The sequence below is a fragment of the Tamandua tetradactyla genome, chromosome 5 (assembly GCF_023851605.1).
Source record: "Tamandua tetradactyla isolate mTamTet1 chromosome 5, mTamTet1.pri, whole genome shotgun sequence".
Taxonomy (NCBI): domain Eukaryota; kingdom Metazoa; phylum Chordata; class Mammalia; order Pilosa; family Myrmecophagidae; genus Tamandua; species Tamandua tetradactyla.
In genome coordinates, this window is record NC_135331.1 from 104,684,518 (window position 1) to 104,712,413 (window position 27,896).

General features: G+C 40.2%; 1 protein-coding gene across 1 annotated transcript in view; it reads left to right on the forward strand.

Annotated features, from left to right (window-relative positions):
- The window catches only part of MEP1A (meprin A subunit alpha), a 40,088-nt gene extending 20,488 nt beyond the window's left edge, over positions 1–19,600 (forward strand). Inside the window, exons 8-14 of the mRNA XM_077161993.1 lie at positions 565–786; positions 1,594–1,743; positions 4,426–4,641; positions 8,964–9,428; positions 10,156–10,329; positions 10,834–11,134; positions 14,299–19,600. Coding sequence (XP_077018108.1) covers positions 565–786; positions 1,594–1,743; positions 4,426–4,641; positions 8,964–9,428; positions 10,156–10,329; positions 10,834–11,134; positions 14,299–14,452 — 1,682 coding nt within the window. The 3' untranslated portion in view covers positions 14,453–19,600. The remainder of the gene's footprint in view (positions 1–564; positions 787–1,593; positions 1,744–4,425; positions 4,642–8,963; positions 9,429–10,155; positions 10,330–10,833; positions 11,135–14,298) is intronic.
- Positions 19,601–27,896: the final 8,296 nt, after the last annotated feature.

Consider the following 27,896-nt stretch of genomic DNA (forward strand, 5'->3'; position numbering starts at 1 on the left):
TATGGCATTTCCGGAACAGTAGGGTGTGGATCTCACCAGATTTCTTCCCATCTACTTACCTTTCCTTTTTTTTTTTTTTTTTTTTTTTGTTTTCACATGGGCAGGCACCAGGAATCGAACCCGGGTCCTCTGGCATGGCAGGCGAGCGTTCTTGCCTGCTGAGCCACCGTGGCCCACCCAACTTACCTTTCCTTTTGCTCCTCAGATTCTTTTTCCTAGTCTATGGAGTTGCTGGCCAGGTCCAGTTCTGGGCAGACTCAGGTGGTTGAGGTATTTGGCTATTTGGAAGGTGTCCCTCGAAAATAAATAATTCTTAAAATTTTTCTGAATTCAAAATTTCCTGCCCCAACTTTGATATTTTACTTCTCTTTCTGAAAGCCTTAATTATATATATATATATATATATACACACACATATATATATATATAATACAGATGTATTGCATATATATATATATATATACTTTTGTTGTTTTGTTTTGTTTCTGTTTGATACCTAGTCCATGAGGGGAAAGGTGGAGGAAATGATATGACTGAGCATGTCCCCTCTCCTCTTGCTGACAGGTTTCCAGCACAACTTCAACACTTACGATGACAGCTACATCACAGACCTCAACACACCCTATGATTACGAGTCCTTGATGCATTATGCGCCTTTCTCATTTAACAAGAATGAAAGCGTCCCTACAATCACAGCCAAGATCCCTGAGTTTAACCCCATCATTGGGCAGCGCCTGGATTTCAGTGCCATCGATTTAGAGAGGCTGAATCGAATGTACAACTGCAGTGAGTACTTCTGGGTCTGACGACTGGACAAACTGGCTCAACAGAGATTCTCTTGGCCCTAGTCGTTTTCTTTACATCTCCCTTTTCTCTTCTATCATGTTTTAGTTATGGGAACATGGACAAACTTACATAACCTTAGATGCTTTATCCCTAGAGTAGAAAAATTATCCTGCCTCCTCCCAGGATGGTTATGCAAATCTATTTCATTACCAATGCAAGGAGCTGTTAACATCTAACTTTTCTAGCTTTGTTTTGAAGGATGCATTATTATGTAAAGGTCAAGGTGCTCAGATTAAATGATGACTGATTTGGAAGTATTTTGTATCCTGCAAAATGTTTTGCCCAAATTGAGTATTCCTGGAGTGACCTCTTCTATTCCTCTGGGATGAGGTGGTTGTTAAGATGCCCCCACCAGTTTTCAGAAACAGTCTTTAGTTCTGTTCAGTAAGTATGTTCAGGAAGACCTACTAAGTGCAAAGACCAGAACTATATGTCCTTTGTTCTTGATCTAAAGGAGTCGTCTGCGTTTATATAGCAAAGTACAATGAAATACCTTTTTTTGTGGTATAAAGATAATTTTATCATATAAAGATACGACTCTGTGATGTGGGTAAGACTGTGTCTATGTTGGTAAGCTCTAAGATATAAATGATGGCAATAGAATTTGCATTTGAGAAAAAGTTAGGAAAATGAAAGGCTCATGATCTTTTTTGGTTTGGACAATGAGGTCTTAGTGGCCTTGACATTAAATTCTTGGCATGAGATGTATTGCATTTTTAACAAGATGACAAAAAATATCCTTTGCAGCCACAACTCACACCTTTTTGGACCACTGTGCTTTTGAGAAGGAGAACATCTGTGGGATGATTCAGGGCACTCGGGATGATGGTGACTGGGTTCGAGAGGACAGCGCGCGGCCCGGACAACTGGACCACACGCTGGTGGGACGCTGCACAGGTCAGTGAAGCGAGAAAGTCATCATGCCAAGGTGGCTCACCAGGTTGAATTAGGTAATAGCCATCAGCATGGTCAGCCTCAATCTGAGTGTTATTTATCAAACCTAGAAACCTGAACAAGAGCAGAGAACTTTTATCTTTTAATTATTAACTCAATAAGAAGCATCCAGGCTCTGGACATGCGAAAGAGTGATACATTTAAACAATGACAGAACTGATGTTTAAAGCTATCAACATATGGTTGATAAAGACATGACTTTGTAAATAATACCTCTAGAACAGCGCCCTTCAGCTGAACCACAATGTAAGCCACACATTTGTAACACAAGATTTTCTAATAGCCACATAAAAGTATACACAGAAATAGATGAAATTAATTTCCATAATATTTATTTAATATAATATATCCAAAATATTAGCATTTCAACATGTAGTCAATATAAACAATTTTTTTTCATGTAAGTGCTTAAAATGTGGTGTGTATTTTACCCTTACAGCACTCTCAGTTTGGAATTGCCACAAATCAAATGCTGATGGTCACTGTATGGGGTAGCAGAGCTTAGATTGTTCTTCTATATGTTTTGTGTACTGAAAGAGTCAGAGACTCAGACAAAAATGGGTTTTGAAATATGGCTCCATGACTTATTAACTGAGACTACAGTAATTTTTTTTTCTTTTTCTAAGTCTTTGTTTTTGTAAGCCTCTCTGAATATCAATATCTTGATACTTACTTCACAATAAGGTTTAAAGGAGATAATGCCTGCAAAACCCTCAGCTACACACCGGCAGGTTCAGTCCCTATGTGCTTTTCCATCTTCCCTTTCCCTCTAGATGTTCCATTTATTTTCTATGTCTGGTTTAGCATCCCTACATTATGTACTTGTTGCTGAAATCATCTCAACCCGTATCTGGAAGTGGGTGAGATCAAAATTATAATAGCTTTTTCAAAACTGTACTATTGTGAAGTCTCTTAGTCCAGGACTGTTTGAGAGTTGGTTAGCTTTCCTTCAAGTGTCAAAGGTCATAAGCCAGTGCCACTCTTTCTCTGGCCTTGGCAAAGGGAGTAAGTCTCTATCACATGAGATAATCAAACATATAACTTCAAATGTCCAAAGGGTACTCTAAGCACGAAATTATCTTCAAATTTCCACTGTACCCTCTAATCCAATCTCTCTAGTTGACTTGCTGCCAGGTTAATTTCCAGATATGCAGAAAGATGATCTTTATGTGATAGGAACCTGCTGGTAGAATGTTCTAGCAGCCTAGTGGGAAGGGGAAGGACCACGTGGCATAAGCAATATCTAGAAAGGCCTGAGCAGGTCACTTTGACAGTCTTTACGCCTCTTCCACAGAAGGGCTTTGAACAGGACAGTGTCCCCTGTTTTGGGGGACATTGACATTGTCCAGATAGGATGCATAGACTAAAAGAGCCCATTGGAGCCTATTGGGTGGAACTCGCCTCCTGTTTGAAATCCAGATAAATGAATCCATAGCTGGTTAGTGGCAGGGCCAGGACAAGGGGTCAGGCCCTCCGACTCCCAGGCCCAAGTTTTTTTACTTTCACTTCCCACCTCCTGCTGCACCTGGGCTGGAGTCCCTGCTCAAGGACCACCTTCTTTCCTCCAATCCATGCATCCAGTAATGTACAATGTGGAGATTTCAGGTTAGTGAGATCAAATGTTAGTAAGAACCGGAAAAGAAAAGGTGAATTTCCTTGATGTAATATTAAAGTCATTAAGGTATTTCAAAGCATAATGGAAAGCATCCGTGAACCAGTGACACCTCCTACCTATACGGAAGACACACACTCCATGTGTGAGGCCAGAGGGAGCAAGACACCATATTTATTGCTAGAGCACTTTATTTTTACTTTGTGTGGAGAATTTGGTAGAGTTGGGAAGTGGACTACTGCTTACAAGGCCTCTATATATGCAGGAGTTGTGTATTGCAGTTGACTTTAAAAAGTGTGCTGGTTTTCCTAATGATGCATTACTTTAACCCTGTATTTGCATTTAGGAACAGAGGTTTGAGATATTTGACTTAAAAAAAAAATGCAGCTCTGGCACAGATGCTACAGATATCATTTTGCTCTCTTTTTTCAGAGTTCTTTCAAAGCTTTTTGTATTCAGGAGAAATCTGCAATTAGTTCCTAATATGCCTTTAATGCCTCTCCTTATCAACAGGTGATTCTTTACCACGGATAATTCACCCAGCTATTAGACTAGAAACTGGGGCAATTGCACCCTTATCATTGTAAATGTGAAGGTTTAAAATCCAAACCCTAAACCTTTAAAACCCACAGTTTCTTGTACATCCAGGACACCAACCCTTGCCCTTGGAATGAATCCCATTTAGACAATGAAGTCCATGAAGAAAATATAATGTATTTCACGGGAATTAAATTCCACCAGACTTTGCTTGAAACCCCTCTTTTCCATAAGTCAGAAATTTACATTTATTAACCATGTGAACAAAGATAAGAAAAAGAGTCTAAGTGGAGAGCTGCAGCTTTAGCCTGTGTACTGTACACCAAGACAAACAGAATATTTACTGACAAACGACCTTCTTATTATTTTCCCCAGAAGAGTTCTAGCTTTTGTTGCCTGGTGTTGTTCACTATTTCACTTTGGCAGCTTGGGGTGTGGGGAGTCACCGATGGGATGTGGGGATGCTCTCTCCTTAGACGCAGGCTACTTCATGTACTTCAACACCAGCTCGGGGGCAGCAGAAGAGGCGGCTGTGCTGGAGTCTCGGATTCTCTACCCAAAGAGGAAGCAGCAGTGTCTGCAGTTTTTCTACAAAATGACCGGCAGCCCTGCAGATAGACTGGTTGTCTGGGTCCGGAGGGACGACAGCACTGGCAGTGTTCGCAGGCTGGTCAAGGTGCAGACCTTTCAAGGTACCCAGAGACATGAACACAAGATCTGGGATCACGCTTCTTTTCTTCCCCATCACCCTTCCTCCCCTCTCTTCTCTAGCTCCGCCCCCTCTTTCTCCTCTTCCTCCACCACTTCTTTTTCTTCGTCTTCTCCTAAGGACCTAGCATAATGTCTGTATGCTTAGCTACTCAGTGAGTGTTTTAGACACTCAGAAATCTGTACTAGCTTGAGGTTTAGGTGAGGTTGAAGTACATTTTAATTAAAGGCCGTTGGGGGTGGGAGGGTGCGACGTTTCAGTGGTAGAATTCTCGCCTGCAGGGCGGTTTGATTCCCGGACCAATCGCTGCCCCCCAAAACCAAACAAACAAAAAATCAAACAAGCAAAAATTCAACAAATGGTGGTGCCACAACGGGATACTCACATGGGAAAAGAATGAAATGTGACCCCGCCATACAGCATACACACACACACACACACACACACACACACACACACACACACAAAGGAAAGGAAAGGCCAATCGGCATATATGAATCCAATTTTCACTATCACTTTGGAGAAATCTAGGGCCAGGACATAGAAGATGGATGATTCAGGGATGGGTATTGGAAGGTAAAGGATAGTATATAGAAAAAGAAAGTAGTATAATTATAATAATATTGTTTCATCAATTGTAATAGTGGTATCATACCAGTGCAAATTGTTAATAATAGGGAAAACTGGGTGGGGGGCATAGGAGGGTGTCTAAGAACTCTATATTTTCTACATGATTTTTCTGTAAACCTACAACTTCTCCAAAAATACATTCTTAAAAAAGGGGAGCAAGAATTTATACTGTTGGGGAGAGTGTGGTTAATTAGCTGGCCATATGCGTTTTTGCATCTGTTTCAGAAAATAGAATGATACCCTTAGTTAAAAGTAGATCAAGGGGAGATGATGTGATGTGCCTCGGTGGCAGATTTCTCGCTTGCCATGCAAGAGACAGGGGTTGGATTCCCAGCCCATGAACGTCCCTAAAAACAAACAAACAAAAATTCAACAAACAGTGCTGCGATAAGGGGATACTCACATGGAAAAAGAATGAACTGTGACAGCATACAAAGAAAAAAAAGTAGATCGAATTCTATTTGTGTAGTTGGTGGGGAATAAATAAATTGTGATATGTAAATGTCAAGTTCATTATAATCATTTACATATTCTAAGTTTCACCTTATGTAATTCCATAAGAAGGCCAGCATTAAAAACCTTAAAATGCTTAACTAGGCAGTTGGATGTGAGGGTAAATCAAGACCCATGTTTATAAAACTAAGGGTTACAGTCTTTGCGGTTGTTTTGTACTAGGAAAATAGAAACAAGCGTTCCTATTTTTTCATTTAACAAAGAATTTCTCAGTTAAAATTAGTCCAGGGAAAGGAGACATCCTTTGTATACCTCTAAAAGAAGCTGTCGCTCTGGCAGGACAGCTTTCTTAGAGCCCACTGTGAGAACAGGTGCCCAAATCGCTTCCCTGCGCCCTCTACAGGTCACCTGAAAACCCGGCAGATAACAGTTTTGAGGGGTTCACCTTTTCATCTGAAATGTATTATAGCTGGTAGAATGGAAAAATGATAGCTAGATGCCTTCTAAGAGTTAAGAATTTTCTGTGTTACCAAGAATTGTGAATATTTCACAAGAAAATTAGAGTCTGAATAATATGGTTGGAATCTATTATCGTTCACTTACAAATAGAGTAGAAAACTGTTGTCTCCATAAGCTTAAAGCCAACCAAGCAACCTCTGCATGCTTAATTTAGTTCATTACACTGCTTATGCTTTAGGTTCCAGTGAATTCAAAGTGTGTTTCTGTAAGTTCCCTGAAAGTACCATTCAAAAGAATTTTTAAAGTAGTTCATTCTGATAATGAAACTTTTCTAAAAAGTTAGTTGACTATAACTTAGTATTTATGTGATATTGATTTTAAAATCATCTTTGACCAGCTTTTAATGTTTGCAAAATGTATTTTAACCAAAATGCCATACATACCAAAATGTATGTAAGCATTTTGTATGTATGTATGTATATATGTATGAAGGCATGTGTTTATACACAACTTTTATTTGTATATATATAATTCATATACACAGACTGGTGTCTATGTTGGCATATATAATGCTTATATTAAACATAGATACAAAATGCTCACATACAAACATCAATATGTATACATGCACATCACATATACACATGTATTTTTTTTCTGAGGCCAGTGCCACCTTATAGATGAGTTCTTTAAAATTCTGAAGTAACAGAGATGACAATCAAACAATCTGAGAACTATTTATTGCCTCCCTCCTGCAGGGAAGTGTTGTGAAAACATGTGAATGAAACCTCCTTAAAGATTTCACAGATGAGTAATCGCCTCTCGTTCTGCCTCCCAGAGCCCTGTTCTCACATTTTGACCTCATGAGAACAGCCCACATTAAAAAATAACCAGGCAGTTAGTCATTAGCAAGAAAGGCGTCTTCAGAAGTCCCACCATCTATAGAACCCTGTAGAGTTAATAGTTCGAATCTCCTATCTCTGCCCCTATTGCAGACTTCCTGACACCCATGGCATTTCAGCACTGAGTCTGGTCCTGTACCAGGCAGGTCAGATAGATCTATGGCTGATGCGACCTGCATGCCTTCTCCACCCTTCTCCTCTGGCCATATCCAGCTCCACTTCAGAAAGCAAAACATCTTCAGGCCTGTCCCTTGAAATCATCCTTAGAGAGAATGACCTGAGAATGAAGGGAGATCAAAAAGGCTCTTCAGTTTTGGGGAAAGTATAACTCTGCAAGTAGATTTCTGGTTAGAATGCACAGCAAGAGGAAAAAAGAACTTTCAAATGTTCTCTGCCCAGTTCTGTTTCTGAGTAAACTTCTGTTATCATTTGTCTAGATGTATTCATTTTAGTCAACTGGATTCCCACTCGTGGTGTGGGACTTTTCTCTTTTCTAAGTCTAACCCGAGGGTAGGCAAAATATCAGAGTAGGAGTGTATCTTCGAGAAATTCAGACTTTCTCTGCCTTGGCAGTTTCCTTTTCTCAGTAACCTCAAGTTCCTTTCTGGCTTCGTATACTGTTCAGCCCATCATAACTCCTAGCAGGATCCCAGGTTTTAGAGCAGCTTTTTCACCTTCTAATTTCAGCTCTTTATTTAAAATTCCCTCTTCTAGCCTAGTCCGAGGAAAAAAGCAAGCTAAGATCTGGTCTTCATTGCAGTGTGAATATCTTGATAGGAATAAACTCTGAGTTATTTGTTTTCTAAAGGAAAATGGATTCCCACTTGGTAATTTTTTTTTTATTAATTAAAAAAAGAAAAGAAATTAACACAACATTTAGAAATCATTCCATTCTACATATGCAATCAGTAATTCTTAATATCATCACATAGATGTATGATCATCATTTCTTAGTACCTTTGCATCGATTTAGGAAAAGAACTAGCAAAACAACAGAAAAAGATATAGAATATTAATATAGAGAAGAAAGTTAAAATAATAATAATAATAAAAATATAGAGAGAGAGAGAAAAAGGAAAAAAAACAAAAACAAAAGATACAAACACACAAACAAAAAAACTATAGTTCAGATGCAGCTTCATTCAGTGTTTTAACATAGTTACATTACAATTAGGTATTACTGTGCTGTCCATTTTTGAGTTTTTGTATCTAGTCCTGTTGCACAGTCTGTATCCCTTCAGCTCCAATTACCCATTGTCTTACCCTGTTTCTAACTCCTGCTGGTCTCTGTTCCACTTGGTAATATTTTAAACAACAGTAAGAAGAGAAAAAAAGTGTATGTTACGGAGAAAAGCATTTTGAGTAGGGGAGATCCCATCTGTTTTATAAGTTATCATCTATTCTAGAAACTTCCATATATCTCTCTGGCTTCAAGTTATAGTTTAGACCATAAGAAATTGCCATTATTTGACTTTTGGCTTCAAAAAATGGCTGTTTTAGATGGTTCAATCTTATACTTGGGGAATCTGTGCTAAAATTAGGGAGAAGAGTGTAATTATACCATCATAGCTAGGAGAAAACCCAGAACTTGTGAAATTAAATGACAGCTGAAAAACTCATGATTTAGATTTGAATACAAATATATAAATAAATCATGGTGTATCTATTTTAGCTGTTTCTCCCTTATTAGATATGTGATGTTGGAAAAGTTACTTATCCAATTTATAATGATACCTGCCTTACAGTCATTTTGAAGACAAAACGAGATAATGCTTGTAAAGTACTTGTACCAGGCTCATAGTAGATGCCCAGTAAATGTTGGCCACAATTATCACTGACTTTATTCCCTATTTGTCCTCAGGAGAATCCGATCAAAATTGGAAAATTGCCCATGTAACACTAAGAGAAGAAAAGAAGTTTCGCTACCTTTTCCAGGGCACAAAAGGTGACCCCCAGAACTCGAGTGGGGGGATTTACCTTGATGACATCACTCTGACGGAAACTCCGTGCCCCACAGGGGTTTGGACAGTACGAAACTTCTCCCAGGTCCTTCAAAACACTGTCGTGGGGGACAGGCTCCTGAGCCCTCGATTCTACAACACGGAAGGCTATGCTTTCGGGTTGACTTTATACCCCCATGGCTACAGTGTCTCTGGCTATTCAGGACTTACTTTTCACCTATGCAGTGGGGAGAATGACGCTGTCCTGGAGTGGCCAGTTGTAAATAGACAGGTGATAATGACGATGCTTGACCAAGATCCTGACGTCAGGAATCGGATGTCCGCAAGTATGGTCTTCACTACCTCCATGTCCCACACGTCTTCAGGTAGGTGGGGTCACATCAATAAGAACTGCCCCTCCAAGGTGGGAGGGCCTACAGACGTTATTCTCATCTGGACAAGAGAAAGTAACTTTCCTCTCAGTTTTCCTCCTTGGGCATCACCGTTGGACCATTAAGTTAAAATGTTCAATGCCATCTTATTTTCCTTCTCTTCCCTGAATTCATTCATCAAGCACAGACCTACTGAGGATTTGTGATGTGCCCTCTGTGCTAGGCACCTAGAATACAGGCAAATCAGGGGGTTCCTGATGTGCATTCAGTCAATTGAGACGACGGATAGCTGCTAATCATTTATAAAATACTCAGAATTTGCTACTCCCCAGGCCCTCTGTTCTTTGCAGAACTAATGACTGACTCCAAAAATATTGCTGAATGTCAGTGTGTCCATGAAACAGACTTTTATCAATAAAGGACTTGGCAAACTCCTTTTTAAAAGAAAAGTCTTAAGCCTTAGAAGGAAGAAGCTAATAACTGTCCTTCCCTCTTCATTGAGGAAGTCATTCAATAATGTATAATTGATCATTTAGATTTTTGGTTCACCTCCCTTTCCCAATTCCCAGATCTAATTCTCCTGAAAAGAGTAAATATTTTTTCCCCAACTTTTTAAATGCTCAGCAAAGCCCTATAAACTCGTGCAACACAAGTGGGAAAGTGAAGTATAAAAAGGTAATGTGATTTTTAAAAGGATTTTCTGTTATCTATAACTTGGCAGCAATAAATGGCTCCGTCATCTGGGACAGGCCATCCACAGTAGGGTCCTATGATAAGGACTGTGACTGTTTTAGAAGCATGAGCTGGGGCTGGAGTGGTTTCATCTCCCACGGAATGTTAAAAAGGAGAAGCTTCCTTAAGAACGACGACCTCATCATTTTTGTGGACTTTGAAGGTACTTTTGCTGATATTCTTAAATAAGTAATCCTGCTCTGGGTGTTCAGCTGAGTTTTCACTGATTTTTGAGCAACTTGTAGAGAGTGGGCTCTCTTTTGGGGAGTAGGCTGAAACTGCTATAGGACAATCACATTTTACTCAATTGCTCAAGGACTCACATCTTCTTTTAACCGTCCTTGGGGCAAACTAAAATTTTGGAGTCATCTTTTTTGGATAATTTATCAAGTATAATAATTCACTGACTTCAATTTAAGTTTCAGTCGTCCATCTATGCTAATGTCATGCTTCTTTTTATAAGATAAAAAGTAAAAATGTGATTGGACTACTTTAAAATAGCTGGCATTATGAGAATCAGCTGCATTCAAAGCCACTTCCCATATTACTAAAGGAGATGTCCATAAACGATAGAGGTTTCCCAAGGAAAATTTCCAGAAGTGGGAGTTAGTTGTAGTTGGTTGCTAATTCCGGATCTTCCTCATGACCCCTTGCCTATTTCTTGAAGATATCACTCACCTCAATCAGACTGAAGTTCCCACTAAAGGCAAAAGGCTGGTTCCCCAAAGCCTTATCCTCCATGGTCAGGAGCAGCAGGCCTCAAAGGAAGGTGCATGGAAAGCCTTGTTAAAGGAAATCCTACCTGGCCACCTGAGCGAGGGGCAGCCCAGCAGACAGAAGCGGTCGCTAAAGAACACAGGCCCCCTGGAGGACCACAATTGGCCGCAGTACTTCAGAGACCCTTGTGACCCAAACCCTTGCCAAAATGACGGCATCTGTGTGAATGTGAAGGGGATGGCGAGCTGCAGGTGAGCTCGGGGGCTGGGGGTGCCAAGTGGTGGTTGAGCAGAGATGAGCCAGGTGTTTGCTTAATCCTGATTGAAAATACTGTCCCTGGGTTAGGACCAGACTGTGTCAGATGGTAAAATGGATGTGGTTCCCCAGGGCCTTCATTGACTCTGCAAAAGTGGGTCCTGGAGCAATGGGCTTAGGCTACCAGGACAGAGGGGTCCCAAGGGTCTTTTCTTGTGGCTTTTATCCCTTTGTTGAATTTCTTATCGACCACAGTGCTCACAGTAATCCAGGGCTTGTAGCTTAGGAACTTTTCTGTGGGTCCGGTCAAGGCCTGCCAGAGGTGGGACTTAAAATTTTCACTAGCAGCAGATGTTATTATTAGTTATTAATTAATATTACCATTGTTAGTTCTATTATCTGTTGGTTCTCCTTACTATTAGTTCTATTTTCAATATAGTAATAAGAATATCTAATATTTTTTACTGCTTGTGATGTGTTACATCCACTCCAAAGCATTATACATGCATAAGCTAAATTAATCCTCACAGCCAGCCTGTGATATAAGGGGTCTCAAATCTCCATTTTATGCCTAAGGAGGTTGAAGGTGAGAGATGTCAACTAATTTATCTGAAATTATCCAGATAATAAATGCTAGAACTGGGACTTGTACCCAGGTCTGTTTATCTACAGATAAACAGATAGAGTTTGCAGTATTTAATAGCTCTTTATAATGTTTGTTATTTGCATAAAAACTTTTAAAAACTTTCATAAAAGGTTGTATATGATGACACAAGCATCAACTGCATTTGACAGAAGAGTAGCAGGGAAGGAACCTCTCAGGCTTGAAATGTCTACATTTCTTGAATTCTTTTCTGTCTCTACTTTGTTTCTTCCTTTTAAAAAAAGACCTTTTATTTAGAAATATTTTTAGACTTACAGATACATCTCAAAAATAGCACAGTGACTCCATATACCCTTCACTCAGCTTTCCATAATATTAATGTCTTACATAACCACTGTAATGTAAAGCTGAGAAATGAATGTTGATACACCCTTTGAACTGAGCTACACATCTTATTTACAGATTTCCCCAGTTTTTCCATAATGTCCTTTTTCTCTCCTAGGATCTAACCTAGGATCCCATATTACATTTAAGTTGTCATGTCTCCTTGGCCCTCTCCAATCTGTGACCACCCCTCAAACTTTTCCTTGTCTTTCATGACCTTGACACCTTCTAAGGAAACTGGTCAAGTGTTTTGGAAATTGTTCCTCAATTTGGGCTTACCTGGTGTTTTTTCAGGATTAGATTAAGGTTATGCATTTTTGGCAAGAATAGCACAGAAATGATGTGCTGCTTTCTGTATATCATGCCAGAGGTACGTGATGTCAATATTGCTTAGTACCGGTTATGTTGACCGTGATCGCTTGGCCAAGGTGATCCAGACCTCTCTACTACAAAATTAATGTTTCTCACCCTACCCTGTAATTATAAATCCATTGGGTCAGATAATCCAGGACCATGCAGGCATTCTGCTTTTCCTCAAGCCCTCAATGCCCAATCTCAACATCCATTGATGGATCCTGCTGACAAGGAACATCACCAGGACCTTCTGATGGTGATTTTTTTTATTTCCCCCACTCCCCCCACATTTGTGAATTGGAATTCTTCTATACAGAAGAGCTCTTCTCTCTACCCCAATGATTTATTCATTCATTATTCATTCAATTAGTTGTTTCTATCTCTAAAGACCCATACATACTTATTTTATTCTATGGGCTATATTTCAATGTGTCATTATTTTTTTGCTATTCTATGGGCTATATTTCAATATATGATTATTTATTTTTTTGCTCAGATTCTTCCAGCTTTGGCCTTTGAGAGCCCTCTCAGATGGGCTCCTGTGCCCTTTCATTATGCCCCTGTCCTTTTATGAACACACTCTTGGTTTCTGAGATGCACCAGGCTCATTTTGTAAGTTTTCTGCCCCAGGCTTAAATCAATCACTTCTCCAAAAGGCCCTAGTTCCTTTTATTGGAGAATGCCCACCTTGTTTCTTGAGGGCCTTGCAGCCTAGAGTATGAACTTATTTGCCTGATAGGTCCTTGGGTTCAGATACTAAACCCTGACTGGCTTCATCCCTGCAGAGTACGGGAAGGCCACGGGCTGCCACTGTGTGTCAGCTTCTGATAAACCAAGTTATTCCTCTTCCATAAACCTGAAGCTTGGAGTTTGTGGAACAGGTTCCCCTAAAATAACACTGGGGAATGCAATTAACCTGTAACTGAAGGGGATTATGTCAGATAAAATTGAATAAACACACTATTACTCACCAATTGAAAAAAAGCCATTTCTGAGATAAGGCCTTTAAAGGTAAAAGAATTCCAGGATTAATAAAAGTACACCATGACTTCTAAATGCCCCATTCTGCTCTGTGACTAGATTTTGCGGCAGGAGTGAAGCTGGAATTGTTATAAAGGAAAGGATGAAATACTACCTTTAATGCTGCTGTTCTGAGCTCAGTTGATCTTTATACCATATAATTAAAAAAAAAAATAAAACAAGCATGCTTGGCTATTATATACCCGCTCTTTACCAAACACCTATGGTAGGCACAAGGGCCTCGGCATCTCATTTGACCCTCAGGGAAACCTCGTGAGGTAGGTGGCAAGTATACTTGCCTTTCAGGAACATTTGATTTTACTTGAAACTGCTTAAAAGTTTTCAAGCTCCAAGTAAGGCACCGAGCCAGACTATCCAGAGAAACTCTCCTGTGGCTTATAATCTGAGCTCACTTCAGGCCCTCAGTGTATATTCCAAACCTTTCTCCTGCTGGCCAAGAGTATTGGGTCTGGAGGCACATGTTGCCTGGGTTTAAACCACAAGTGTGAAGCTACTTCATGTGACCTTAAGCAAGATATTGTGACCACTACTAACCATGTGACCTTGAGCAAGTTATTGAACCTTTCTGTAAAATGGCATGAAAATAATCTCCACCTGAGAGGGTGGTGGGTAGGGGGATTAAATTAGCTGATTTACGTAAAGCCTTTGGAATGAGGCCAGGCACATGGAGCTGCTCGGTATGGCGTCTGCTGCTGTTGCTGCTGAGATGGTGGGTGGTCCTGGGAAGCACCCCAGGCTCAGGTGGCTCTCACAATCCCTGCATGTCCTGTTTCCCAGGTGCACCTCTGGGCACGCCTTCTTCTACACAGGGGAGCGCTGTCAGGCCATGCAGGTGCACGGCAGCCTGATGGGCCTGATGATCGGAGGCACGGCTGGTGTGATCTTCTTGACCTTGGCCATCATCTCCATCCTTTCCCAAAGGCCAAGATAGTGACCCTCCGCTAACACCAGCCAGGAGTCAGGAGCCCCTCCTCCTGCAGATCTCCACTTCCTTTTCACGGTCTTTGGAGTTGGAAGCAGTTTTTATGAACCTTGCTTTGAACAGGCCCTCTGAGACCAAGGTCTCCAGCCTCTTGTGTGCTCAGTAGTGTTTCTGTCCTCCTCACCTCCCACCTCGTGGTTTTGTTACACAGCTATGTGCTCCTAAAGTGTCTATGTGTCCTGTGACAACACTCATCGCACTATTTGTAAAACCGTTGTTTAATTGACCATCTTTCACATAGATGTAAGTTCCATGTGGGCAGGGACCGGTTATCCTCATTTCTTACACTCCTGTCTGGCACACTGGGGGCACTCAACAAATGTTGAATGAATGAATCAATAAATGCGTGAATTTCTAACCTCCCTCATTTTCTACTGCAAATTGCAATCAATGCAACAAAATCCATATGTTGATGGTATTAGAATCAAATACCCACGTTCCATTGAGACACAATGGTGTTATTGCTCATGTAAGGTCTCAGGTACTAAAGAATCTCCGATAAAGATTCCTCCCTGCAGTGAGGCTTCATGGCATTTGTTTTTTGTTTTCTCTGAATCTAAAAAAAGGCCTTTAATAAATTCCCTATTTAGTCATTACCTTCTATAAATCAATCATTGTATGTAAGTGTGTATGCATATGTGCATCTATAAGGGGATGTCCAAGCTGTTTCTCAGGACTTTTTCAGCTTGAAAGTATATTTTACATGTAATTTGCATATATAACTATTATATAAACAAACTGAGGGATCAGGTTGAACAGAATTTTAAAGAAGAATTTTAGACATTCCTAAATAATCAAATAGGCAATGCACTTTCTTTCCTCAGTCTATAAGGACTTAAAATCTAATTGGGGGAGTTTTCTGAGTAAGATGGCAGAGTAGGAAGCTTCAAGACTCAGTTCATCCTTCAGGGCAGGTAGTAAACAGCCAGGAACCGTCTGAAACAACTGTTTGGGGGCTCCAGAGACCAGAAAAATGCTGGAGATTATCAAGGAAAGAGCAGAAGAAAGAGAACCTGCGATAAGAGCTGTGAGTAAAGCTCTCCATGCAGCAGTGTCATGTGCACATCCTCCACTCTCCCAGCAGGCCACCCTGGGATCTAGTCTCTGACTGGAAATAAAGGTCAAATTGAAGGGGAAAAGCCACATAATCATCTCAATTGATGCAGAAAAAGCAGTTGTCAAAATCCAGCAAAGTTTCTTGCTAAAAACACTTTGAAAGATAGGAATAGAAGGAAGCTTCCTCAACATGAGAAAGGTATATATGAAAGGCCCACAGCTAACTCATACTCAATGGTGAAAGATTGAAAGTTTTCCCTTTAAACTTGGAACAAGACAAGGATGCCCACTCTCACCACTGTTATTCAACATTGTGCTAAAAGTTCTAGCTAGAGCAGTCAGGCAAGAAAATGAAATAAGTCATCCAAATTGGAAAGTAAAGAAGTAAACCTTTCACTATTTGCAGAGGACATGGTCCGATGTATAGAAAGTTTCAAAAAATCTACATTACTAGAGTTAATAAATCAGTTCAGCAAAGTGGTGCAATACAAGATCAACACACAAAAATCAACAGTGTTTCTATACACTAGTAATGTGCAATCTGAGGAGGAAATCAAGAGAAAAGCTCCATTTACAAAGGATCACTATCTAACAATAAATTTAACCAATGTTTTAAAGGACCTGTACACAGAAAACTACAAAATGTTGCTAAAAGAAATCAAAGAAGACCTAAATAAATGCAAGGACATTCTATACTCATGGACTGGAAGACTAAATATCATTAAGATGTCAAATCTAGCCAAACTGATTTACAGATTCAATGCAATCCCAAACAAAATTCCAACAGCCTACTTTGCAGAAATAGAAATGCCAATTATCAAATTTATTTGGAAGGGTAAAGGGCCCAGAAAAGCCAAAAAACATCTTGAAAAAGAAGAACAAAGTTGGAGGACACATTTCTTGACTTTAAAGCATATTAAAAAGCTACAGTGGTCAAACCAGCATGGTGTACTGGCATAAAGGCAGATGTACTGACCACTGGAATAAAATCGAGAGTTCAGAAATAGATTCTCACATCTATGGTCAATTGATTTTTGACTAGGCTGCCAAGTCCACTCAATTGGAGCAGAACAATCTTTTCAACAAATAGTACTGGTTGAACTCGATATCCATATCCAAAAAAATGAAAGAGGATCTCTATCTCACATCATATACAAAAATTAACTCAAAATGAATCAAATACCTAAATATAAAAGCCAGGACCATAAAACTCCTAGAAGAAAATGTAGGGAAACATCTTCAAGATCTTGTGATAGACAATGGTTTCTTAGACCTCACACCCAAAGCACAAGGAATGAAAGAAAAAATAGATAAGTGGGACCTCCTCAAAACTGAATATTTTGTGCTTCAAAGGACTTTTGTCAAGAAAGGTAAAAGGCAGTGTACTCAATGGGAGAAAATATTTGGAAGCCACATATCCAATAAGGGTTTAATATCCAGAATATATAAAGAAATCCTACAACTCAACAATAAAAAGACAAACAACTCAACTAAAAAATGGGCAAAAGACTTAAATAGACTTTTTTTTCCAAAGAGGAAATACAAATGACCAAAATGCATATGAAAAGATGTTTAACATGACTAGGTATTAAGGAAATCCAAATCAAAACCACAATGAGATATCATTTCACACCTAATAGAAAGGCCACCATTAAACAAGTAGAAAACTCCAAGTGTTGGACAGGATGTGTAGAAATAAGAGCACTCATTCACTGCTGTGGGAATATAAAATGGTGCAGCTGTTGTAGAAGATAGTTTGGCAGTTCCTCAAGAAGCTAAGTGTGGAATTTCCATATGATCTGACAATCCCACAACTAGATATATACCCAGAAGAACTGAAAGCAGGAACACAAACAGACATTTACACACTGATGTTCACAGAGGCATTATTCACAAATGCCAAAAGATGGAGGTAACTCAAATGTCCATCAACTGATTAATGTATAGGCAAAATGTGGTATATACAAAAAATGGAATATTATTCATCTTTAAGAAGAAATGAAGTCTTGCCACAACACAGATGAACCTTAAGAATATTATGCTGAGTGAAATAAGCCAGACACAAAAGGACAGCTATTGTATGATCTCACTAGTATGATCTAATTATGTAAAGCAAACTCTTAGAGTTAAAATCTAGAATATAGGTTGCCAGGAGATAGAATGAAGATAGAGAATGAGGAGCTGGTAAGCTTAACTTGTTACAGAATTTTAAATTAGGATGATTATAAATGTTTGACGATGGATAGAGGTGATGGCTGTACGTCTGTGAATGTGGTTAAAAGAGGAAGTTTAGAGTTGCATCTGTCACTGGAAGGAAAGTTAGAGGATAAAACACGGGACTGTATAACATTGCAAACCTTGTTGTGGACGTAACTGTGGTTAGCAGTACAATAAATGAATGTTCTTTCATGAACTGGAATAAATGTGCATAACTATTACAATGTGTTAACAATAGGAGTTAATATGGGAAAATATATACCTAATACAAACTTTAGACTATAATTTACAGTAATATTTAATATTCTTTCATCAGTTTTAAGAAAAGTACCACACCAATGCTAAGTGTCAGTATATTGCCAGAATGCAATATACGAGAAACTGAATGGCTTTTTAAAAGAGGAATTTAATAAGTTGCTAGTTTACAGTTCTAAGGCCGAGAAAATGTCCCAATTAAAACAAATTTATAGAAATGTCCAATCAAAGGCATCCAGGGAAAGATACCTTGGTTCAAGAAGGCTGATGAAGTTCAGGGTTTCTCTCTCAAGTGGAAAAGCACATGGTGAACATGGTCAGGGCTCCTCTCTCAGCTGGAAGGGCACATGGCGAACACAGTGGCATCTGCCAGCTTCTTCTCCTGGCTTCCTGTTTCATGAAACTCCCCGGGAGGCATTTTCCTTCTTCATCTCCGAAGGTCACTGGCTGGTGGACTTTGCTTCTCGTGCCTATGTCATTCTGCTCTGCTGTCTCTGAATCTCTCTCTTTCTCCAAAATGTTTCCTCTTTTATAGGACTTCAGAAACTAATCAGGACCCACCCATGGAGACATGTCGTCACCTAATCCAGCTTAACAACCACTTCTGACTAAATCACATCATCCAGGGAGATGATCTGATTACAGTTTCAAACATACAGTACTGAATAGGGATTATTCTGCTTTTACGAAATGGGATTTAGATTAAAACATTCCTTTTCTAGGGAACATACATCCTTTCAAACCAGCACAAAGGGGTATGCATTTTTTCTTTTTGAAATAATGAAAATGTTCTAAAATTGATTGTGGTGATGAATACACATCTCTGTGAATATACTACAGGTCATGGGTTGTATACTTTGGATGGATTGCATGATTTGTGAATATCTAAATAAAATGGCTTAAAAAAAATCTAACTGGGGAGATAAAGTTACAAAACAGGGAAAGAAAAGCTAAGGTGCCCATCCACAATCAGAACAAGCCCAACAAAAAACTGGCTTTAAAATTTTAAATGCATAAAATGTTTCTAGGTACCTGAGCTTCCCAGACTTTAGGTTATCAAGCCTCTTAAATATGTTGTTTATTGCAATTCTTTGGGGTTAAAATGCTCTGGAAACAAATATGTAGGATTAAGAAGAGTCCCTTTGGTGTAAACATCTCCCTAGCAATGTGGGACAGAAATCCTGGGATTTGCCAGGACCCAACAACATGGGGTAGAGAAAGCCTTCATGACCAAAAGGGGGAAAAGAGAAATGGGACAAAATAAAGTTTCAGTGGCTGAGAAACTTCAAACAGAGTCAAGAGGTTATCCTGGAAGTTATTCTAATGCAGTATATAGTATCCTTTTTTAGTTTATGGTATATTGGAGTGGCTAAAGGGAAGTACCTGAAACTGTTGAGCTGTGTTCCAGTGGCCTTGATTCTTGAAGATGATTGTATAAAAGGTAAAATTTTACAATGTGACTGTATGATTGTGAAACCTTTTGGCCTTTTATCCAGGATATGGACAGATAAGTAATAAAAACATGGATATAAACAAATAAATAATAGAGGGGTTAAGGGGTAAAATAAATTGGATAGATTGACACACTAGTGGTCAGTGAGAGGGAGGGGTAAGGCGTATGGGATGTATGAGTTTTTTCTTTTTTCTTTTTATCGCTTTCCCTGTAGTGATGCAAATGTTCTAAGAATGATCATGGTGATGAACACTCAACTTTAAGTGATGATATTGTGAGCCATTTAGAGTACACCAATATATGGACTGTATGTGTGAAGATTAGTCAATAAAAATATTTTTTTGAGGTTGAACATAAATACAATAAAAAAGTAGATCTTGAAATAAGCACATCAACCATCGGTAAATAAAATATAAAAGAATCCCTTAATACAAAAAAAAGTGTGAGGCCAGTGTGTAGTTGGTGAAAACATTAGGGCAGTGGCTCTTAGATGTGAGTGTGCATCAGAATTCCCTGAAGGTCTGTTAAAACACCCTAAGAGTTCCTGAGTCATCAAGTTCGGAGTGGGACCTAAGAATTTGCATTTCTAACAGATTCCCAGGAGATATATATGCTGGAGAGCACAATTTGAAAACCATTGCCTGGAAAAAGGGTTTGGAAGTTAAACCTCCTTAATGCAGGCTTGGATTAAGCATTTAATGAACTGTGTAATTTTATTTAAATCACTTACGGACTTTTAAAAAAATCTGTTTTTATTGAGAAAGTTTCACACACATATATTCCGTAGATGGTGTACAATCAATGGCTCACAAAATCATCACATAGTTGTGTATTCATCACCATGATCATTTTTTAGAACATTTGCATCACTCCAAAAAAAGAAACAAAAAGAAAAAACTCATAGATATCCCTTACCCCTCCCTCTCATTGACCACAAGTATTTCCATCTTCACTTAAGGTCTTGATCTTAGATTATTCATTTGTCAACTAGAAACAATAACTAACTACCTCCTTCCATCCAACCTTACACCCTACAGGATTGCAGGGCAATAAAATGGAATAGTATATATGAACACATTTTATGGATTTTAAAAAGATATGTAAATATTGCCATTAAAATCTTAGGCTGGACAGATGGGAAGTGTGATGGCTAAATTCCTATGTCAGCTTGGAGAGGTTCTAGTGTCCTGTTTGGTCAAGTAAGCACTGGCCTGATTGTTACTATGAAGGCATTTTGTGGATTTAAATAATCAGTCAGTTGACTGTATCTATGGCTGAATACATCTATAATGCACAAAGGTGATTGCCTTCAGCAATGAGAGAAGCCTCGTACAATCATTTGGAGGCCCTAAAGGGAGAACTGATGATTTCAGCAGTCAGAAAGAAAATTTCTAGCTCTACCTTGGCCAGCCAGCTTCTCCCCAGGAATTAGTTGAAACTTTCATCAGAGTTCTCATGGCTTTGCCTGGGGAATTCAACATCATTCTTTAGTTCCCAACTTGCATGTCTGCCCTAAGGAATTCAGCTTCATTAAACCCCATGGTTGCATGAACCAATTCCTATAATAAATCTCATAATATTTGCACATATTATATGTGCATTATTTGCACATATTATATGTGCACATAATATTTGCACATATTGTAGATATGTATTATCCAGTCAGTTCTGTTTCTCTGGAGAACCCTGATTAATAACAGGATGCTACCAGCCACCAGCCCAGTCTCATCTATTGGGCCAAAGAACAAACTGGAAATGGACTCCAGCTTTGCTTCCCAATCTGTTTCACAGTCCTGCTAACCCACAACTGACTTCACAGCTAAGCCTAGAGAAGGACATGTCTTCAATATTCTGTTCAACATCTTGCTTCAGAAGTGAGCTCCAAGCATTTTGTTTTGTTTTGTTCCTTTCATTTTATTCAAAAGAAACGTGCTCTGGGCCAAGCCTAGTTTAGACCTGGTCCAGCTCAGAGAGGCCCCATTACAACCAAACTCAGGGTATAATTTCTTGCAAACATGAGTTTTCTCTGGAGGAGACAGTGACCCAAACTTGAAGGGTAACCCAGTATTTTGATCTTGTAGTATTAATTGTCACTTCTAAATCAGGATAATGACAAGGAGATACCGGACTTAGGGTGACACTTGGACCTTTCTTTGTAAGTTCTCAGCTCTTGCTCCATGCCTACTACTTAGTGGACATTCATCTCTGGATTCGTTGTCGAAGGATCTGGCTCGTCATAGATTAGGTGTCGTATTTCACATTTCTTTGAGCCCAAAGCTGTCAATCTGTCAATCATTCCAGGAGGAAATGCTCAGGTAATTTATTCTTTTGAGGAGTTGGCATGGTGATGGAAGAGTGAACATGTGTGACGAGGATGGGGGTAAAAATGAGTATTCATCATTTCTAGGCCGTGTAGGATTCATGATTTAAATCAGCAACACGAAGAAGTATGAAACCCTCTTTGTATCTGGGTTTTGGTTTCCTTCATCTTGCACAGTGGAAATGAGTCAGAGTGGCAGGGAAGTCTCAAAATGTCTCTCACGTTTCCTTCTAATCCTTCCCTTATCCCCTCCCATCTGGTTCATTTTTTTCTGTGACCTGGCATGAGCCAAGCTGGCCATTCACAAATGTCAGATCCTTTAGGTAATGGCTGAGACTGTGGTAATTAGAAGTGGGTGGGCACTCTATCCCTTTCTCCCACAAAGTCAAAACAAATCAAGATTCAGTCTAAACTCTGCCACGCATTCAAATATTTATTAGGTAGCATGCCCCCAAATAGCCATCCAACCTGGATCTGTAGGTGTAGTGAGTTCCCTGCTCTGTGGTTTCAGGCATTCCGTAAGCATCTTGGATTAACGGTTCTCTCTAGACATATGCAGTCAAATCATCTGAAGTCCAGGACCAGCCATCTACCTGCTGCAGGGCTTCTCGTCCTTGGCACTATTGGCATGTGGGGGCCAGATGATTCTGCCCTGTGCATTACAGGGTGTGTCGAAGCATCCTGGCCTCCACCTACTAGAGGCCAGTAGCAACCCCTCCCATCTAGTTGTGACAACCAAAAATGTCTCCAGACATTGATAAACATACCCTGGTTTGGGAGGTGGAGGTGGGGTAAGGGTGGGTCACAGCCCAGGGTCAGCCAGTGGAATCTTCAATTAATGAGAGAAACACAGGACAGAGTTCTAGACTTAGGTTCTTCTTCAGAGCTGGGCCACTACGCTTGCCCAAAGCTTTTGATAATTTGATGGTTTAACAGTTTCATTTCACCAATGTAAAGGTGATTTCTGGGATCCCTTATAGTATTAACAAACACTCTGGTCTGACTTGAGATAGCAATACTTAAAGCTTTTGCCACAGATATTTCTTCAGCATAGCCTTTTTTTAGGGGATTTTTTTTTCAGTATAGTTTTTTTTTTTTCTTAAGCATGGGCAGGCACTGGGAATCGAACCCGGGTCTCTGGCATGGCAGGCGAGGACTCCACCTGCTGAGCCACCATGGCCCGCCCTCAGTATAGATTTTTGCTTAGCATCCTTCAGATGCTAACTAGCTACAATTGACAGGCATATTCTTATTCAAAATACTTGGATCCTGTTTAATCTCCTCTAGTGTGGGATCACTGTCAATCTATACACTGTACACAGTTTAATAGCTGTAGTGAAGAATTTAAGAGCAAATATCAAATACCTGACTCCTTTTTTTTGTGAGCTCCTCCTTTGTGGTGGATTATATGGTAAGGGAAGAGATGGGGTAGAGTGAATTATTTTCAGACCTTTAAGCCTGTCTGACTCATTCCCACTCTTGTATGGATTGAAGGAATTTAGAGATCCTGAAGTCCAGCAGGGGTATTGAGTATATTGAGGAGATTCCAGACAGAACATACATCTGCCTTAGGTGGGTCATGGAGCCACTTAATGGCAGAATCTTTAATCTTCTTTTGACTTCCAGGAAAACTTAAATCACTGCTTTTGGGGGACTATGATATGTTGGCTAATCTGCATCTGACATTATTTAAAGGTCTTTTTGCTTGGATTTCTTTAGCATAAGTACCATTTTATGTCTAATTAATCACTCACACGTTTCCATATGTTGATGAATACAGCTAAAACAACTTCCCTATATAGTCCTAATATAAATATTATGAAACATAATATTAATGCTTATGTTTATGCTTGCATTAAATATAAACATATTTCTCCAAAGTCTTCATATAAAATTGATGTTCAAAAAGATATATTTATCCTATAGCTGTGAGTACCCTTTAGCAAAGTATCACAGACAGTGGTAAGTGGGGATATGGTAAAGAGTGGGGTGGTGCTAATTTCTAATGAGTACTTATGGGGAAGAAAATGACAGAAAAGATTCAACACAGCACTGATCGCCACAAGGTTCTTGGGTGTGCGTGTGTGTGTGTGTGTGTGTGTGTGTGTGTGTGTGTGTGTAGAAGAAATGGGAAAGCTAATAAGTGAGATGGGAAAGGATAGGGAAGACAATCCATCTCTCCCGCCCTTTCACAATTTTGTAGGGTCTGGTCCTGGAATCTCAGAATGGATTGAAACATGGTTTCCTCTGGGTCCCACCTTCCCTCAGGGTCTATCCAATAATGAAATAAATCCAGAAGGAAACAGAGCCACCAAAGGAAGAGAGAGAAGCCTGAATCCCTAATTCCAGCTGTGTTTGAAGGTGTTGCACTCTGTCTTTTCCATTCATATGAGCTAAGAAATGCCTATTTTCACTTCATCTGTTTTGAGTTGTGTTTACACCACCTGTAATTGAGAGAGCCTTAATTAGCACCACTACTATAGCACATAATTGGCTCACCTGTAAAGACAGGAAATAACGGGATTAGTTTGAGGATTAAGTAGGATTTTGTATTACAGAAGATTAACAAAGCTGAACGCAGAAACCAGGGAAGCTAATCAGGCTTGCTCGCTTGTTAAGTATTCTCCCGTTTTAGCTTCATAACGGGCATGATTCAAACTCAAATCTTAGTGAAATTATTATTTAAATGTCATGTAACTTTGGGTTAGTTTCAAATGCTCCTAATCCTGAATATTAAAATCTTTATGCATTTTAATTCTGAGTAGAAATTGTATCTAAAACTGGGTTATTTGTTCTTTATTCTATGTACACACACACAGTATGACACAAAATAAAATGAATGGGGTGGGCCACCGTGACTCCCAACAGGCGGAGTTCTCGCCTGCCATGCTGGGAGACTTGGGTTCGTTTCCCGATACCTGCCCACGCCAAAAAAAAAAAAAAAAAAAGGAATGACTGTGCCAGATACCATTCTGTGTGCTTCATAAGGATGACCTCGTCACAAAAGCCTATGAAGCTGCTGCCATTATTATCCCCCTTTACATTAAGGACATTTAGATACAGGAAAAAGTTACTTTCCATAATCGCAAAGCTAAGAACCGGTGGACCTGTGATTTGAAACCACTTAGCCTGGCTCCAGAACCCACTCTCTTAACCTCCACTCTGTTCTTACCAAACCATCTGTCAATCAAGGGTAAAAAAGAACCCAGTTTCAACCCAGCCAGGGTGAAACAAAGGATCTGAATAAATCAAGTAGTAGATCCCCTGTGAATTCAGTCTGCACATCGAAGGGAAATCACTACTTGGCCAAAATCTCAGTTCTTGACTTGACTGAGGTATTTAAACACAGTCTGAGGCTCACACTTCCTTTCTGAGATATCATATCCTCCTATGTGTCCAAATGACAATCCAACATTCTGAGAATACTTGATAAATCTGAGATAGAAATAAAAATAACATCACCAGCTATTGGAAACTTATGGGAAGCCTGTATGCATGAAGATTAGAAATTAAAATGGTATGTAGAATCTAGTTGTTCCATTTGGGGAGGCAATTAGATGGCTGATTTGAGCTCTACCTTCTATAAGTTAACACAGCAGGAAATTCTTTGATGTCCCATCAGAGACTGAAAAAAAACAGTTTTCCGAGAACACTGATAATTACGTTCTGAGTTGTCCCTGGGTGAAACTATGAGGTGAGTGTTTTGGTCTTGTTCTTCTTAAATGTAGTATAAGTAGAAGATCTTAGGACAACACCAGGCTTATGGTAAGAACCCAATAAATATTGGTTAACATAGTTACATAATCAACAGACATCTTCACTGGGGGGCTAATTTAAGGGGCTGTGTACCTCTCTTAGAGGTATTTGCATGTTATGCCTCATCCCTTTTGGAGATTTTGTTTTTTATTAAAGGACTGAAACATGAGGGTGAAGGAGCAAGAGCTAGTCTGAGGGAGGGTGAGACACAACCCAAGGCATGTAACAGTCTCCCACAGCTGGAAGTCATCGCCTCTTCGTGCAGTGCCCTGTCAGCTTGTCCCTCCGCTCAAGGCCCAGAGTCCTTTCCCAGCAGTCGGCCCTGTTTATATCTTCTGGGTCTTTTCTTTTTTTTGGGGGGGGGGGAGGGTGGTGAAATTGTTTGTTGTGTTGGCTGGAGAGAGGGGCCACATCTGAGCAACAAAACAGACTCTCTTGGGAGTGACTCTTAGGCCTAAATTTTAAGTAGACTTGACCTATCCTTTGTGGGGTTAAGTTTCATATGAACAAACCCCAAGACTGGGGGATCAGCCTATAGCTTTGGTTGTCCACACTGCTTGTGTGAATATCAAGAATTCAACTTGGGAAAGTTGAGATTTCCCCCCTTTTCACCATTCCCCGAAGGGGGCTTTGCAAATACTTTTCCACTCACTGATCGAATCACTCTGGGATTCATCAGGCATCACTCTGGACAAACCAACAAAATCTCATGTCCTACCTGAGATTCCAAGTACTTATGGTGTTCAATCAAACTATCTACATAAGTTATATTAGGAAATGCACTACTCAAAACATAAATTTTGTACCAAATAAACATTTTTTGCTTTAATCTCACACATAAGGTGACATCTTAAAATATTAATTACCATCTATTTTCAGCACCCTGCAATAATGACATTCCTTTGTTCTTCCTCATGCAAAAACATTTCTAAAATTTATACATTCAGTCACTATTATTATACACTCTAGGGATTCCTAGATTATACCATCTCAATCTTTAACATCTATCTTTCTTTCTGATTTTATTTATGTCCCCAGCCCTCCTCCCTCCATCATTCTCACATGCAGCTTCATTCAGTGTTTTAACATAATTGTATTACAGTTAGGTAGTACTGTGCTGTCCATTTCTGAGTTTTTGTATCCAGTCCTGTTGCACAGTCTGTATCCCTTCAGCTCCAATTACCCAATATCTTCTAGGTCTTTTCTGATGGCCCTTCGTGAGTCAGAGACATCCTTTTCAGTGTGTGCCCAGAGACGAGGCTAGAAGCGTACCTGCTGCTGACTGGGCTGTCAACCTTGGGGCAGCTGCAGACTCAGTGTGTGTTCTACATGAAAATCCAGCCTGGCAAGAGTTTTTGATTGACGGATTAGGAAAGAGAAGGTGACCATTTTAGTTAATCCTTTAACAGCCGCATTGATGCAAAGTATGACGGTGCTGCGAGACGTGGAAGGCACCCACTTCAATTCTTGGGCCAGAGCCCAGGCTGCAGCAGGTGGGCCAGGTCATTTCCAGGGCTGCTTTCAGCTTTGCCTTTGGATCCATAAATAAGCCTAATCCAGTGAAGGGAGGAAAGGAATGAAGAAGGAGGAAGCCACTCTGACTGATGTATCTCAGAACTGTCCACCTGCCTAAAACCCACCATCCACTCTGAAACTGTGTGAATGGGACTTGCCCTCTACACACATCCCCACATTCCTTTCTGATTTCCTTTGCCCTTCAAGGATCATATTGAGTTATTCAAAAGCATTAGGTGCCGAGTGAGGGCGATTCTCTCCTTCCTGGTTTCCCTCATCCCGTAGGCCTTGGTTCCCCCTTGACTCTGTTCACGTGCCCCAAATTACTTCTCTGTGCTTTAACCCACGAGGGATTTCACCCACCCCCAGGAGATGCCTCCTCTTGATGTCCACCAGGGGGCGAGCAAGCCTCAGGAGAAGCAGGCGGGTTGTTGACGCCAAGTGGGGAACCCAGCGCTGAGACCAGCTGTCACTCATTAGCCGGCTGGAGAGTCCTTCCGCACTGCTTTGGCTTCTCCCAACCGTGAAAGCTGGGAGACAGCTCCTCCGGGCAGGGCAAGCACGCTCTCAGCTCCAAACAGGAAATGGATGTACAGTTTCCCTGGTTAGTCAAAATCAAGCACCTATTCCTACCGCGGCCGGGGTGAGGAGCGGTTGGCACGATCGAGAAGAGAGGACTGCACCCATCAAAATGGGTGCGGAAAAGCCAGAGCCCGAAGCCATTCTTGGAGTATGTGGTTTCACATCGGAAGTGGGCCCGGTGGGCAATCTTCCCAGGGCTCTCTCAGACAGTTCCTGCGGCTTCTCACGCTGGGGTGGGG